Source organism: Gekko japonicus, unplaced genomic scaffold, assembly GCF_001447785.1.
Source record: "Gekko japonicus isolate JY-2015 unplaced genomic scaffold, Gekko_japonicus_V1.1 scaffold3, whole genome shotgun sequence".
In the NCBI taxonomy this organism is placed as follows: domain Eukaryota; kingdom Metazoa; phylum Chordata; class Lepidosauria; order Squamata; family Gekkonidae; genus Gekko; species Gekko japonicus.
The window spans coordinates 1,008,340-1,025,208 of NW_015170887.1; the positions used below are offsets into that span (position 1 = coordinate 1,008,340).

Below are 16,869 nucleotides of genomic sequence, written 5' to 3' on the forward strand. Positions count from 1 at the left end.
TCCAGATCCAAGCTGCCACCAGTGTCTGGTTTTTCGTCATGCCCCCTGCTTCGGGGACCCCTCTCCTGAGGCCCCCCTAGGAGTTTGGATAACCCAAGCTCCCCCAAACCATGCAGTTCGAGTGTCTGCTAGAGCAGAGCTCTGTAGCACACCTCGATGTTTTTTTTAAAAAATCTTGAGCTAGGAATAATCTGTTTCTAGAATGTTCCTAGAAACATATGTACACCTTCATCCATGCCATGTGGTAGAGTACTTTACACCCAGAAATGTAGACTCTTTATGTGCTGGTTTATCAATATACATACAAACAGGGCTTTTTATAATAGGGAGTTTCAGAAATGTAAAATGTCTTCCCCAGATTAGGAAGGACTCTACTATCAGATTTACAGAACATATAGTTCTCAGAATTCTGAAACTAAATTCGTTCAGAAGAAAAGATTTTTGTCCCATCCTGTGGCCATGAGAATTTGACCTTCCACATTACTGGAACATTTGCATGTTGGGAAGGAATAGAGTAGTTCAGCCCTTTTATATTTTAGTAGCATTTTATCTGTTAAGAAATGTCAAGAGGAAAACTGACTGGGAACTACAATATGTGAGACTGCATTTTAAATGTAAATTCTCTGGGTAAGGCTCGATTTCTGCATACTTCTGACAATGCACTGACTGAGGTCAGGATGTTATAATTATGACCTTACAGAGCAGTGCAGAAAAGTGCTGTTTTGTCCATTTTTTCTGCAGTAGCCAATGCAAAGGAAACTTGCTATGGAAATCTGGAAGCCCTGATAGTTTGAGCAGTTTGCAAGGGCAGGCAGAGTGATGCCACATAATGCATAACAGAGGCAGGTGACAATTAATTGTGAGATGCTGCGAGGTGTCGACCTTACTCAAGGAAAACTTTTCTTTGAGAAGGGCTGCATGGGGGAACCTGTTTGTGAGGACCTATGAGAAAATTACGGGGGGGGGGGAGCAGAGAGAGCACATAGTTCATGAAGGAAATTCTGGTGACGTTTTTGATAACTCTGTGAATAAAAAGGGCCAAGGGAATTTGCCCTTTCCTTCCTTCTTGAATAGGTCTTTATACCACCCCATGTATCCCTGTCAGCAGATAGCTCTGCCATAAAATTGCTTTGTTCTTAAAGCAGGTTGGACTTTCTTCCTGCTTTCTCTGTCCAGCTGCAGTTCACTACACTTTTGGCATTGCACCAAGGCTAAACCTAGCCAGTCATTTTCAGTTTTGAAACTGGAACTCTTAATTTTCCCTGGGCCTCGCATTCTCCAAGCCTTCTGGAATTCAGTAAGGAGAGCCACCACCAGCAATTCTAAAGGAAGAATTTTCTGTCATGTTGGGTCTGCCAGATCCTTCAACGAAACATGTGCAAATATATATGGTTAAACACCCTCCCCACATGTACATATATGTAGAAGGGTAGAAAACAAAATGGAAAGGGAATATCTTGGTTTCTGCCCCTGGAGCAGCCTGGCTGCACTTTGCCTTGTAGAGAGGGAAACTGCAAAGCCCCTCTCCCTGGCTCTGTAAGGCTCTTATATTTCCCTCAAGGCTATTAAGACCAGGCCTGCCCATCTTCGGTCCTCAGAGATCAGCCACTGATAGGAGAGGAGTTTCATTAGAACACTGGCAGAGGCTTCTCTGCTCCTTCCAGCTGCTTCCTTGAATCTCCAGCTGAAGACACACTTCATGTATCTAATGAAGTGGGACTGGTTCCCATGGAAGTGTAAATCAGCAAACATGCTTAACATTTGCTCGGTAGTCTTTAAGGTGTTGCAAGACATTTTTTTCACTTTGTCAACATTTACTGCATTTCTAGAACTGGGGGAAATGGCAACTTTCCTGGGGAAGAAAGTAGAATTAGGTGGTAAAGACCTGGAAGGGAGGGGGGGGAGAGACTTTGTGTTGCCTTTAGAAGTATCTCATATTTAATACAACAATCAGAAATGAAGTTTTGGTTAAGGTAAAAAATTTGGCAAGATCTATGTATTTAAAAATAGCATGACCCCAGAGAAATCCCCTGCAAAAAAACCCAACACCCTTATTCAAGGAATGCAGAACATATTGTGCTAGAAGCAAAGGGGAGATTGTCATCAAGTAAAACATTCTCACTCGCAGTATCCATGGCTTGCCAAGAAATGGCTTGGATTTATTTTGGTATCTATGCAAGTCCTTTCTGCAGTATTGTTAGAGGTGTCGTGTTGTAGGAATATGTGTATTTTTATCCCAGTATATTTTTCATATCCTTAGATTCCTCCCTGCCCAATGTGATCTGTCACAACCATATTCATCAGCAGAATATCAACGCTCCATATTTTGCCAAGGTCAGGGCATGAGACAAGGCAGGTGGAGGGAATAAGCGGTGGCTCAGATGTCTTATATTCTTAGTTTTGCTAGAAGGTATTCTTGTAAAACAATGCTGTGTATGGCCATAGTTGTAATGCCACTGAACGTCACTGGGCTAGCTTAGGTCTGTGTTAAATATAGCATGGTTTTGCAAAATGGCCACTGTAACAAATTGGAGGGAAAAGATCTTTCATGAATCACAAGGGAATTTGATTCTCTGTCATTAAATTATTTCATGCAGACTGAAAGAACTCAGATTCCTCTAAACTGTAGTTTACTTTGGTTTACTTACCTTCCTCACACAGCACCTGAGCGATGTTGGAATATACAAGGTCTATAGTGCACCAATTTGAAGAAGACCAGAAGATCACCCTACAGGGGCACAGCTGAAGGACTGCTAGTTAACATGGCTAGATTAGGGACTTCCCATTATTTCAAATTATGTCCTTCCTGTCTCCTGATTGGCTCTTTGGAGTCTTCTTGCTCCAACTGAGCCCTCCCCCTTCATTCCTGTCTCTCTCACAGCAGTTAGTCGGTTAGTTAAGCCTCTCTCCTCCTCTGTTCTATCAGAGTTTATTTCTTTTTTCATAAACTGAGTTATTTTCTTTAAATAGTTAGTGCTCCATTCCTCTGCATGTTTAAACTCTGCCAACAAGCCCTTCCTGCCTCTGTTGCCACATGCCCTGGGAGCATCCCCTTTCTAGATCTTGCTTGTACTCAGACACAGAGAGTTAATGGAAGGTGAGGGGTGTGCAGAATGTTGATTGTACAGTCCATCCCTGGCTGCTTTGCTGGTATTCTGTCTTCCTTTTCCCCATCTCTTCACTTTAGCTAGTTCTGCACAACTGATTGGCTGGCTGAATGGGAGCATGGCAGCAGCACAATTTTTGAGTTTTCTGTTCAAGTTCTCCTTTTGGTTTCCCTTTTCTTTCTTCTTCCTGTGCTAAACTGCCTACCTTCCTACCCTAAATCCCAGCCTCTTCAACTGCTGCTGTGTTCCACTCCCTACCTCATACCTTCCTAAATTGCACAACAACAGTCAACCTTTGTAACCCTCTCCTTTGTAAATTGGGGTGGATGGGGGGAAAAGGAATGTAGGGAAAGGGGGGGGGAAAGGAATTGATTTCTTGTGGTGCTGAAATGTTGTTGCTAAGTTCTGGTGCTGAAAAACAATTCCTGGGCTGGACATGTGCTCAGAAGCAATCATTTCCATAGTTCTATTTGTGCATACTGTAAAAATAAAGTATACATGTGCTGGGAGCTCTGAACATTTTGTTTGTTTGTGATGTTCTTCTGGAAGAGTGAAGGTAATAACAAGGATAAACTTTTGCATGGAGTGGAGAGAATATTTTGTCTGGACAGATGGGGGCAGAGGTGGAGCATATGTATATGGAAGATATGTAGCTACCCTGTAAGTGCTGCTCCTGACTGTTGTATAGAGATGGGCAGGCAGCAGCTGTCCATAAATACTATAGGGGAAAGGCAGCCTGAACATGTTCAAATACAAACGGCATTAGAGTGTGTTATCAGGCGAACTGGAGAAGTTAATGAATGGATTCATCAGTGGCTACTACCCATGGTGGCTAAAGGGAACCTCTACATTCTGAGGCAGTACACTTCTGAATACCAGTACCAAGAAACAACATCAGTGGAGGCCTTGGCCTCTATACCCCATTGGTTGTCCTCCAGGGAATTGGCTGGCCACTGTGTGACACAGGATACTGAACTATGTGGAGAACTGGCCTGATCCAGCAGGGCTCTTCTGATGATCTTAATTTTAAGAACTCCTAATGAGGGAAAGATATTCTACTTCAAATGTTCAGTCTCTTTCTCCTTCATCTGTCTGCGCTTGATACATTCCTGCCTGTGAGTCGTCCCCTCTTGTTTCCTCCCTTGGATCTATATAGGTATTTTTGTTCAGGGGTTATTCCTATTTTCATCTAAGAATCATTGAAGGATATTAAATCTCTGCTGTCTCGTAGTCACGCATTTTGAGATTTTCTTGTTGCTTTGCTTTTCATTCTGATCATTCTAGCCATTTTTTTCCTTGACAAAGAGTAAAAGTTTGTCAACAGGGTGATCTGTGAGGCACTGACAGAATCTAGTCTCACAGTAACATTGGTGCTTTTGTGTGACTTCTAAGGTCACAGTTCTTTGGCACAGGGAGGGGGGGGAGTCCCTCGGAAATCAGTGACCAATCACTTCTAAGTACTGAGAAAGCCAGTGTGGTATAGTAACTAGAATGTTGCAATAGGATCTGGAAGACCCAACTTTTAATTCCCACTCTGCTCACCAGTTGACCTTGGGCCTGTCCCACTCTTTCAGCCTAACTTATCTCACACGGTGCTGGTTTTGAGAAGAAAATGGAGGAGGAAAGAAGAATGTTGTAAAGCCACTTTGGGTCCCCATTGATGAGAAAAGTGAGGTATGAATAAATAAATAATAGGACTGACCTGTTAGTATAGTTTGCTTTCTGAAGTGGCTGAGCTAAAAGAGTGCTCCTATATAAGCTGTCATCCTCTGCACTCTTATGTTATGTCCTCAAATCACTGCCAGACGCCAGCCAGAGGCAGCTAGAGCTTCAATCCAGAAAACAATAGGGACTAGGCTCCTGAACTACAAGTAAGTAAGGAGCCAATAGGGATATTGGCGGGAAGGTCAAACCCGCCAATAGAACCTAGGGGTGTCCCTCCACAATTGTATAAAGTTGGCCACCCGGCCGTTAGTTTTTGTTCCATGTGTTAAGTACTAATAAACATGTCTTCTCCGATGTCGTGGTCCGCGTCCGGATGTATCGAACCCAGTACTTTTCATCTTAGTTGCCTGATCTATGGGCAAATTATATATCTGTGAACTTCAGTGTTCCTTCAGCTTTAAAAGGGACACAAAATGCTTGTCCTTAAAAACAGCAGGTAGTGCAGGGAAAAACAATGTTGTGCCACAGATTCTGTGGCTGGCCTCTTTTGTGATGGTCACAAGGAAGACTACAAATGAAAACCAGGAGTCACATCCCTGATCTTCTCTTTTGGCTCTTCTCATTCAAGTTCCATTTTATGTGTGGTTGTGGCTGGTGATGGATCTCAGGGTCCCAGTGAAAACAAAATTTCCCCCCAAACCTGAAGCCTGCCCATTTGGTGTACATGGGCCCCTGCCACACGGGCAGGAAACTGCAGAGGAGAAGTGTGGCTGTTTGCCCCGGGGCAAACTAACATGCAGTAAAGCGATCAGACCTACTGTGGAGGTTCTGTGGAGGTACTGTGGAGGTTCCATGGCAAGGGAGAGGTGCCGATCACAACACACGCCTGCGCGCAATGAAGAAGCGCGCGGCGCGGCAAACTGGTTTTCTTTTTTTGTGTACACTACGAATGCGCATGCTCCGTTGGGTGCGTGTGCGCATCCACGGAGACGTGGGGGAAAAAAAAGCCTTTTCCGCAAGGGGACATGGGCGGGCGCCGGATACCACCGGAAACGCGATCAGACGCCCGCCCTTGCCCCGCAGTTTCTGGAAACTAGTACCTCCAAGGTACTAGTTTTTTGCTGCGCTTTTTCGGCAGGAAGCCTCAGTTGTGCCACGGAAGCGCTACGCTTCCCAGATGTGCTGGTGCGATCGCGACCGGAAACTCCGCTTGTCTTCCGTATCTCTTGCGTGGCTAATGTTGCGTGTGACCGCAGCCTTGGTTTCTCATACTAGTATTATATAGCCTGCGATTGTCCAGATCTTGTATTTAGAAAAACAGAGTTTAGGGGTAGCTGTGTAGCTTGTGGAACTTTAGCACTCTGAAGAAGTACATGTAAAACTTCCCAAGAATGTTTTTATTTTTATACCATCTTTATATCAAAACACCCTCAAGTTCTTTAATAAGTTTAATATTGTAGTCAAACATAATATGCAGTCTAGCATAATAAAACACAGTAAGAAGGAAACAAAGGACTCTGCACAGATCCATTTCATAAGGGATGCAATGGGACAGACAACTTAATCTACAGAGCAAGAAGTGAACCAATCCAAAGGTACAGTTGTTGCAGCCATTTATCTGCACTGTCAGATGCCTCGGCTGACAGACTGCATCTTTGCATCTTTGCAAACATGAACCACAATGCTTAACTTTTTGAAATAGTTCAAAGCTAATGAATATGAATCTGTAGAACTGAAACCAGCAATGCTGGGATGGTTCTGTTTACATACTCTGATGATAAGGGAAGTGTTTCTCTGAGAGCCTGAGAACAATGTGCCACCTACTCCTGATTTTAGAAATTTTTAAAAAGAAGTGGTGATAGGTATCTAGATTTCAAAATTAGACAATGTAGACTTCTGGTACTTTCCCATCGCTGTTGCAAGGGACTACACTGCTTTTGGATTATGGATCACATCTGCAGGAATGATATCTTAAAAGAAGCTTCTTCCTCTTTTCAACCTTGTATGCAATTCACCTTTTGTTGCAAGAAGGGAATGCCGCCATTATGGTTGCCAACACTTTCTGATGACCATCCTCCTCTGTCTTTTACACCTGCCTAACAGACACAATTTTGGCAGGTACAGATGCATCTGATGGTTAATAACTGCCTCCTGAGTAGTTGTTAAAGGCAGAAGAGCACTGCTAGGAAAAAGGTGGCATCTTTGTAAGAGCTATATTGTGGATGTGGCAAACTTCTGTTATAATGTATTTTTTTAATTCTTAAACTGTTTTTTTTATAGTGTATGGTTTGTGGGCTGTTAAACTTTAACAAACTGAACTGATAAATAGGTGGCAATCCCTAGCTCTTATCATGCAACCAGGGATTGCACACACAGTAACCTAGACCCAGTTGTCTTTGAGAGCACTCATAATCCTAGTAGCTAAAACAGTAAAGAATGCATCTTAATACCCAAAACTGCCTTCATTTTCTCTTCTAAGTTTCTTCAAATGGAACACAACTGTTCTGGAACTCCCCCCCCTCCCCCCAGCATTTTCCAGCAGCTCCCTTGCCCCCTTCCTCCACCCTCATCTCTCCTTCCATGTATTTTCTGAGAGATATTTGATTTCAGCGAAAGCTCTGCTGACATCCATGCAATATGCTTGCACTTTCTCTTTGTGCTTCCTGGGAAGGATGAGGACTCCTCCAGGGATTCTGGGTAATTGGGTTAGTGGCCAGCTCATGTCAGGAAATTAAAAGGCGGCCCTGATTAGGTTGCTGCTGCATGGGGTTTAATGGCTTTGTATTTATAGAGTATTCTGCCTCTAGCCCGTGCCAGAAATATCACTTTTCTCAGCATCGACATGAACAAAGGGGGTGGGGAGATCTTTCACTAAAATGCACGTGTGTTTTTAAAAACAAACTGCCTTTACAAGAATGATACTGGTATGTTTCAGAAGCAAATCTGACCACACTGATCCCGTATTATCATATCTTTGGTGCTGAGCATAGGAGTTGCAGCATATCTTCTCCCATATCTCTGTGTTTTAGGGCATTTCCAGATAGGGTTGCCAACTCCAAGTTGGGAAATTTCTGCAGATTTGGAGGTGGAGCCTGTGGAGGAGAGGGTTTGGGGAGGGAAGTGACCTCAGCAGGGATGTGATGCCATAGAGTTCACCCTTCAAAGCAGTCGTTTTTTTCCAGGGGAACTGATCTCTGTTGTCTGTAGATGAGTTGTAATTCTAGGAGATCTACAGGCTCCACCTGGAAACTGGCAGGCCTACCTAGAAATGATGGACATGCCGAGCTGCCTTATACTGAGTCTGACCATTAGCTTATCTTGGTTACTATTGTCTCCTTGGACTGGCAGCAGGTTTCCAGAGTCTCAGGCAGAGAGAGGTCTTTCTCAACACCTGCCACCTATGATCCTTTAGATTGGAGATGCTGGGGACTGAGCCCCAAAGTATTCTTGCCAAGTATGTCATTGATCTAGTTGGAATCCTGTGTCTGCTTTCGCTTTTTGCATGATTATGACAAATAGCCTGTGGAGAATGCTTTCATAGAGCTCTGCATTGCACTAAGGAGTCCAATTGTGGGAGCAGCAATGGGACCTTGAGGATGTAACAGAGCTGGCCCTATGGGGAGAAAAAGTGATGCAGCGGGTTACAGACAGCACACTTTGACACATTTCTCCCCATATGTTTGTGTGTGTGTGTGTCTACAGACATCTGGAGGAATATCCGGAGATTGAAATTCAAGCAGGAGGTTTTACAGAAGATAGCATTACCGAGCAATTGGACTCTACTTCATACCTGTGAAACTAGTGACTGCTTTCACACATCGTTGGATAATGCATCTCAGTGCACTGTAACAATCATTTGCAACTGGATTTTCCTATGCTATAGTGCACTGCAAGTGGATTATCAAGTATGTGTGAAAGTAGCTGCCAGAGTAAGTCATAGTGGAAGCAACAACCAACTGCTATCTCTTTTTTATTACAAGGATGTAGATATGCAGGATGCCATAGCTGCAGGTAACAGTGCTACTCTAGAAGGTTAGGTGGGTGGGAGAAACATGACGGGGAACTCTTACATTAATTATACAGAACAAAACTCTAAAACACATACATGCACGCACACACAATGTATGCACATACAAATTCATACATGTAAGATGCACTGTGCCCCAGGGTTCACATATAATACAATAGGACAGGGGTCCTACCCTGTCATAGGGATTGTACTGAAAAAGGATGCCCAGCTAGTAAATTCAGTATGACAGCCAACACTGGGCTGCATTTCCTACTGTCTAGGACTTTGCTTCGCGGAGCTTTTAAAGGTATTTTTAGTCTCCAGAAAAGGAAAAAGAAACGAAACTTGATTGCTTGTGCTGCCTCCTCTGCACACTCGGCTATTTTTACTTCCGACAGCCTGGGCCTGTATCCAGCATTTAAAAAAAAAAAATGCTGGAATTATTTTACTTCCATTAAGAAAAAACCTCCCAAAGGCTGATGTTATCAAGCCAGTGAGGGGACATCTGATCTCAGACTTGTTGGACAGATGTCTCTTGGCAGGGCCACAGTGGAGAAATGCAGAGAGCTCTGAACAGATCAGCAGAAGTGCTTTTGCACTGCGGAGGCTCGGTATTGGCACATCCCTCTTTGAAGGACTTCTGGAACTTGAGTGGCACCAACAGGATGGTTAGAAAATTGACAGCTTTATTCAAAAGAGGAGGAAATGGCAGACTTGAGATGAAGGCTAATTTATTTGCCATATTGGGAACTGCATCCTGATGATGTTTCTACAGGAAAAATAGAGAGATGATGAGAGTGTTGCAATATCTGCTCCTTTCTGACAAGGTCAGGATGCGAGGTGGAATGTTAGCACTAGTATAAGGAAGAGTGCCTTTCAGGACTGCTGTCTTCCTCTAAGAGCAGCTCTCATGGGGATCCCAAGCAGACTCTCCTGCAGGCTACAGATTCTAAGCTCTAGCAACAGAATGGTGACAGAGGGCCATCCACTGACCCATCGTAGGGTAGCTGTTATATTCTCAGGTGGGCCCAGAAACATAGCATTTTAATCCAATTTCAGTTTTGTTTGCTATCCCAGTATTGATATGTTTGTGTGGCTTCCTTTCATAAAAAAAATCAGTATATGAATAATAAGTTGCAAGTTTGTGTGTGTGTGTTTTAGATATCAACCCAATCCATCTGTATTAAGAAAACTTAAAAGTTGAGCAAGGATGTTTGATAGGATGTTTCAGAGGACATTAATTCATAACTCAGAAGTGACTTGATAGCATATCACACATACGCACCAGTACACATAGGAGGAAATGTTATGCTGATGTAAGAAACCATGTGCCAAATTATATCCAACCCCCCCATTATATAAACTAGGAGCTCATGATATTCCTGAACAAAAACACCCTTAAGTATCTTGGCCAGCCCATGATAGAATCTGGGTTCAATACTAAGACCTTAGAGCAGGAAATAATTCCTTGATGTGTCTTTTAAACAATGTGGTTCAGTGAATAAACAGCCAGTGCCCAATTCCTGCCTTATTCTTCCACACCTCTGCTCTGCATGTTATGCTCTCAAACAGAGATATTTGCAGTTGTTAACCAAGATGATGGTTTGTAATGGAAATAGATTTCTATAAACACTCTCACAAATTGATGTGTGTGTGAATATGTATATATTTTGTGTATAGATACAGAAATTAATGTTTTAATAGAAAGTACAGAGACAGTGCTAAATGCCTAATGCCTTCAGAGGTTAATCTACAGATTTGTGTTTGTTAGTCTGTTTCTAAAAGAACTTTAGAAATTAAAACAAAGTTTTTGTTTGCACATCATCATCATCATCATCATCATGAATTGTCACAGTCAGATATTTGACTAGTAGATGGTGTTCTGTGATTCGAGATCTAGCCAGGTTCTTGGGAACTGCAGATGTATCTTCACAGGATTCTTGCTGTTTCAAGTAACACTGTCTTCTGGAGCACTTTTTCTTAAAAACTTATACTATAAACACATGTTCCCTATTCTCTCTTATGATTCTTTTACAAAAGGGGGGGGGAATTCAATATTTAAGAAACACTTTAAGAAATAATCCAGGAGTCAGCTGAAGGTCACTGCTCAGCTCTCTGGATGTATTTTGTGTTGTTCCTTATCCTACATCTGGCCATTTGTACTTGGATTGTAAACTCTTTTGGACAGAGATCATGCCTTGATGTCTCTTTTAAATCCTGTCATTAAGCATATAAATAGCAAATGACGAGAGGTGTTTCTATAGCACCTAGTGATTGCTCTAAAATTAGCGACTGCACAGTTGGGTGGGATGTTCTTCAGGTGGGTCCGTCTGCACATTGTCTCTTTAACTCAGGCACTGATGATGGCAGTGCTTCATGAAACAACAACTGTGACCTTATTGAAAGTGCTTGCTTCAAGGAGTGTCATACAGGATTCGAGGGGGGGGGGAAGAAGAGAACAGAGTCTCACTTGAAATTAACAAGCTAAAGTCCTTGGACGAACAGTCCTATCCACTCAGCAAGGAAAAGAGGGATGGAGGGTAAATCTCCTTCTCTCTCTCTCTCTCTTGCTTATCTCTCTTAATGCACTTAAATCCTTTGTGTCTCTCTAATCTGATTGAGGATGCCTAATACCTGTGCAGCCACCTTTCCAGCCAAGGTCTGAGGACAGTGCACAAGTGTCTTTGGTCAAAACAAAGCAAAAAACCTTCCTCAACTCTAGCTCTGGCTTGCCTCCCCCCCCCCCCCCCCCACTTTTCTTTTTGCCCTGGGACTGAAAATTTGGGATTTAGGGCAGGTTATTTGCTAAATAATGCCCTGGGATGTGTCATAATGCCCAACAATATCACACTTGACTGTGACCTTGACAATTGTGGATGTAACATTCCCTGCAGGTTCTCTTAACAAATGGCCACCTTCTGGTGCAAATCAGTACCTACTTCATTGGTTTAAACATATAAAGTTGCCTTATACTGATTAAGACCGTTGGTCTACCAAGATCAGTTTTGTCTACTCTAAACTGCAGCAGCCCTCCAGTGGCAACCCTCCAGCAACCTACTGCCTCTTCCTTGTCAACTGGAGATGCCAAGGATTGAACCTGGGATCTTCTGCATTCAAAGCAGATGTTCTGTCATTGAATCATGGTCTGTTCCTGTCACAGCCCCTCCCATTTGGGAAGGCACAGAAATTTGATGATACTTGCTGGGATATACTCAGTCATAAATGCTGGATCTCTGTAACCACATGTCAGCTAAGCTGCCATGAGTAGGGAGAGGCGTTCTAATTGTTTTGTATTCCTTTCCATGTGCTTAATTGTTTACCAGCTGCAACGCTTATCTGTAAAGAGGTACTGGAGGAGTGTGGTGTCTACCTTCCGTGGGATTGTTCTGGTTCCCAGCTTTTGCTACCGTTAGAAACTTTCTTGAATCCCGTGCACGGGAGCCCATCTAATTGGGTGTTGCTGGGAGGGGGGCACATACGAATGCCCTATATCCTATTATGCGCATAGGTGGCCCGCCATTCCTAACAGTGTTCATGTTACTGCATCTATGGCTTTTCAATAAAAGTAAAACCTTCTTGGAAGCGTGTACTTCGTTGTTTTGCTGTGGGTCCTGACACCACAGCACAATGGAGGTTCTAAGTATAGTTTTGGAAGGAAATTCTGTTTGAAGCAGTGAGACTTATTCATAGGTTCTGCATTCACACTATCAGGATTGGTCTACCTTTCATTCTATACATATCCATTAGTCATACCATAAGCACATTCTGCAGGCAGTCATATGTAAGATACATGTGATTGATTCTTCTGCTTTTTAATGAGCTTGGCTGATATAGAAGTTGCCTTAAAATTTCATAAAACCAAAAGAGGGTATCCGAGTGGTTTGAAGCAAATCCTTGCTGGGCTGGTTTGTATGTTCAGTCACTAGGTGGCTGTAGCATACTCTGGTGACTTGCATGTGTGAACGAGCCTTATGTACAATGGTTTTCAATGGAGCAGGGTCACACATCCAGCTACCATTCAATTGTGTGCAACTGACATACATCAGTGTGTGAACTAGACTTCTCATGTGTTAAAAATAGCTTTTATTTCTACTAATAGTCTGTACATTGAGTTTTCAGATTCATTTCGACAGCTGCTTGTTTAAGGGAAACATAGAACACACATGGATGGCCAACAGTGTCATTCTAAGCGGAAGGAGTGAGCTCAGCCCCTGCCACAAATTGTGTTAGTCTTTAAGGTGCTACTGGACTCTTGCTCTATCCTAAGCAGTGTTACACTCTTAGAAGTCCATAGAAGTCAATGCATTTAGAAAGGTTTAACTTTGCTTCAGATCACACTGCAAACTACCTTGACATGAGCCATCTTATCCTGGGCAAGTTGGATTGCCCTGCAAAATTTGGAGGAGGATTTTACTATAGATCAGGTGAGATATGAGGTAAAATGGTTATCTGCATGGGCTTATGACTGATGACCCCCAAAATCAGGGCTCTAGTCGGGGGGGAGCTCTCAGGTACGGAGCTCCGGAAGAGAACCTCTAGGGGGCGGGGCGGTCACGTGGTGAAGCCCCGCCCCCTTCTTTACCCCGCCCCCTGCTTCGATCCTCATTCCGTTTGGGAATGAGGATGAAGCAGGAGGGTAAGTAGCCGGGCCTTCTGACACACTCCCGGTGATGTCAGGGGGTGTGGCCTTCTGTCACTTCCGGTGATGTCAGGGGGTGTGGCATATGCAAATAAGTTATGCTAATGAGTTATGCTAATGAGCTCCGGCAGCTCTTTTTCTACAACAAGACCCCTGCCCAAAATTATTATGATTAGAACATATGCTGAACATTGTACATACTTATGGTTATCGTACCAATGGTTACTTTAGAACAGCAGCACAAAACCTGACCTAAATGAAGCATTACAATAACATTATGCTAGCAGAATAATTTATATTCATAGACCCTTTTAGACCCAGATGACATGTTACAAATTGTAATATGTAGGATTGGGGTACCCATTATCTGACTTTGATGCCAACAGTCAGATGTCAGGAATGGGAGAATTTAGTTTTCAAGTGCCTGGGGCTCCAATTAGGGTCATGACCACATTTTAAGGGGAGAAGACACGTCAGCATTCCTCCAGTGCTGTTTTTTTAACCCGATACGACTACGGGGTGTTGTTTTCCCCACTGGGGGGACTGCATGCGTACTGCATGTGTATACGTGTGTATCCATTTCCCATGGGACAAATACCCCCCTTCCCCTGGAAGCTGGAGTATCATGCAAAATATTCCATTTAACACATGGGCCATGATCCAGTTCTCACCTATGCATGCTTAAGCCCACTGATTTTACTGAAATTAAGCATGCCTCTGTAGGATTTGTGACCATGGGGCTTTGGGACTACAACTACAATCCCTGTTCAGTTTTATGTCTGTCTTTTTACAGCAAATGCATTGTTTTGATTTGTATTTAATTCATTGAAAGGAGCTGAAGTACCTTTATTCTACTTGTTGTAGTCTGTTTGCTTTGGGCAGTCTTCTTAAAGTATAAACAGACAAAAGTTTCAGACCATGTAACTATTTTTTTAAATAAACTGACTGACTAAATGTTTGGGGGATTTCAGAGGCTTTGGCATGTTTCTGTGGGCTTGAATAACATCTACTTAAGAGTTTCCTGTTAAAGGGGGGGATTCCAGGGGGGCAGTAAAGGTTGAAGCCTTCAGTAAAAAAAAGAGAGAGAGAGAGTGGATACTTTATAGTCAACCTTCTAGTCATGGGGAATCATGGTTATTCTAATTGTTGTTCAGTCGCACAGTCGAGTCCGACTCTTCGTGACCCCATGGACCAGATCACACCAGGCCTTCCTGTCTTCCGCCGTCCTCTGACGTTTGCTCAATTTCATGTTCGTTGCATCTATGACACTGTCTAACCATCTCATCCTTTGCCGTTCCCGTCTTCTTCGACCTTCAATCTTTCCCAGCATCAAGGTCTTCTCCAGGGAGTGCTCCCTTCTCATTTGGTGGCCAAAGTATTTGAGCTTCAGTTTCATTATCTGGCCTTCCAGGGAACAGTCAGGGTTGATTTCTTTTAGGATTGATTGATTTGATCTTCTTGCAGTCCAAGGGACTCTCAAGAGTCTTCTCCAGCACCATAGGTTATTCTAATAGTGTTGCATAAAAGAGGATGCTTGTCTGTTATTCAGCACTACTGAAGGCCTGCCTGAATGTACATCTGGGTATTAGATTGTTATGTACAGGTGCTCTCATGTTCATTAGGAAATCATTAAACAATAGTTGTAAAAACACAAGGACATGGAGGAATGGTAATGAACAGACTGATTGCTTTTGTTCTTTTCTGTGCTTTAACTGGTCCATACGTATACATATATATATATATATATATTTGTTTTTGTGTATAAATATATTTGTAGACAAACTGATGACAGAAATTTCTGCGCTGTCAGAAATTGGAGTTCTTACCTGTTTATTTTTCTTCCCATGGCATACTGATGTCTCCATCTACCTTTATCATAACTCTTATAACCACAAACTTATTTTTTTCAAAATCCTTAGGGTTTCCTTTTCCTTTTGCTTACAGGGGTCCGCCTGGATCGGGTCCGCGGGGGTCGCCAGAAGTACAAAAGACGACTGGACTCTGAGAGCAGCACTTACCTGAGCTTACAAATTCCCCCTCCAGCCAAAAAGCCATGTAGGTGTCAGCACTATACTTGTCTGCTTGGGACAAGCTCTCTGTTTCCTGTAGCATGCTGGGGCTGTACTTTCCCTTGGTATTCCTCCTTGGGGGGGGGTAACAACACTCTCAACTGCCTTAATTAATATGGTGTGGGTTAAGCATTGTCTCCTAAGATTAAGCTCTTTATCCTCAAAAACCATTCTCCCAAAGAAAGGAAAAGCGGGGAAGGGGGAAGGAGGAGAAGGGGGAAAGTTCAGATATATAGTTTATGGGTGCTGTGGCAAGACAGTCTTCCTTACTGTGGGAGAATGGGGAAGGTTACTCAGCCAACTTGGGTCTCCAGCCCCTGGACGACAACAAGGGTCTTCCACTCCCCACTTCATTAAGGATACCCACTGCCGCCAACAGACCAGTTCTCAGAGGTTTAGTCCAACTGGAAGGATGGCGCCCAGGCCCTGTCTCTTAAAAGACCTTTGCCCTTCTTCTGCATCTCTCTCTCCCTCTAAATTGCTACAGAGGGGGACCAGTCTTTCTCAGATGGGGCTTTGTAGGGGAGTAGCGCTTAACAGTCCTATCCCCCGCCCACTCCTGTTAAGTTTGGACTGACCTGGGCTTAATATGGCTTACAGAGAAACCAAATAATATCAATTTCAGGAAAAATTATCTTAAAGAAGATAAGAAAACAATGGATACACAAATAAATATGTTTGCAGAGCAAAATATTATAAGCATCTGTGCATAAGAAAATCATGTGAAAACACATCCCTAGGTCTGAAACTTAGTCCTATGGTGTTAAAGAGATAGGCAGAAATATCTTACAGGTTCCAAGTTTGACATTCATTTCAGAATTCATCCTCTTCCAGAATGGCTAAAGTATGTCTGCCTCTTTTAGAATGGCTGCCCTGCTAGTGACTCTGAAAACTAACTCACAGTATAGCTTCCACTCAAATGCCTCCTTCTCAAAATGTGTCTGGGTGACAAAAGGCAACGATTCTCCATTGACTACATGACTGGGCAAGTGTCCTGCTCTCAGATTGTACTAATTAAGTATCATACTGAATTCCTTACCTTTTCCTCTGCTGGCTGTTAAGAAAGGGAGAAGGGAGTCTCTTTCGACTCAAGCTTACTTGCACTGGCAGTTTGAGATTAACCTCTGAGTCTTCACACAGTGTAATTCAACATTCACAAAATGGAAAATTCTTACCTAGTTACTGGGGATGAATGAAATGTCATTTCATCACAGTTGCATCTGGTCTTTCCCACCATGTACCGATTACAGAACAGCTTCCAAACAGAGCTAGTGGTGTTTTGTCTCACCAAGTGGTGTTCAGGTCTTGTAAGATGTTTGCCTTAATCAGTTCTGTTTAGATCTCCAGCCCCCCACATGCTTTGTGATAACCCAAATAGCT

At 43.1% G+C, this 16,869-nt stretch overlaps 1 protein-coding gene across 3 annotated transcripts in view; it reads left to right on the forward strand.

The window, feature by feature from the left end:
• Positions 1–16,869, forward strand: part of ESRRB (estrogen related receptor beta) — a 63,816-nt gene that overhangs the window by 23,719 nt on the left and 23,228 nt on the right. For all 3 annotated transcript variants that reach the window (XM_015418349.1, XM_015418347.1, XM_015418348.1), the window contains one exon: positions 15,365–15,475. In XM_015418349.1, the coding sequence (XP_015273835.1) occupies positions 15,365–15,475 (111 nt within the window). The remainder of the gene's footprint in view (positions 1–15,364; positions 15,476–16,869) is intronic.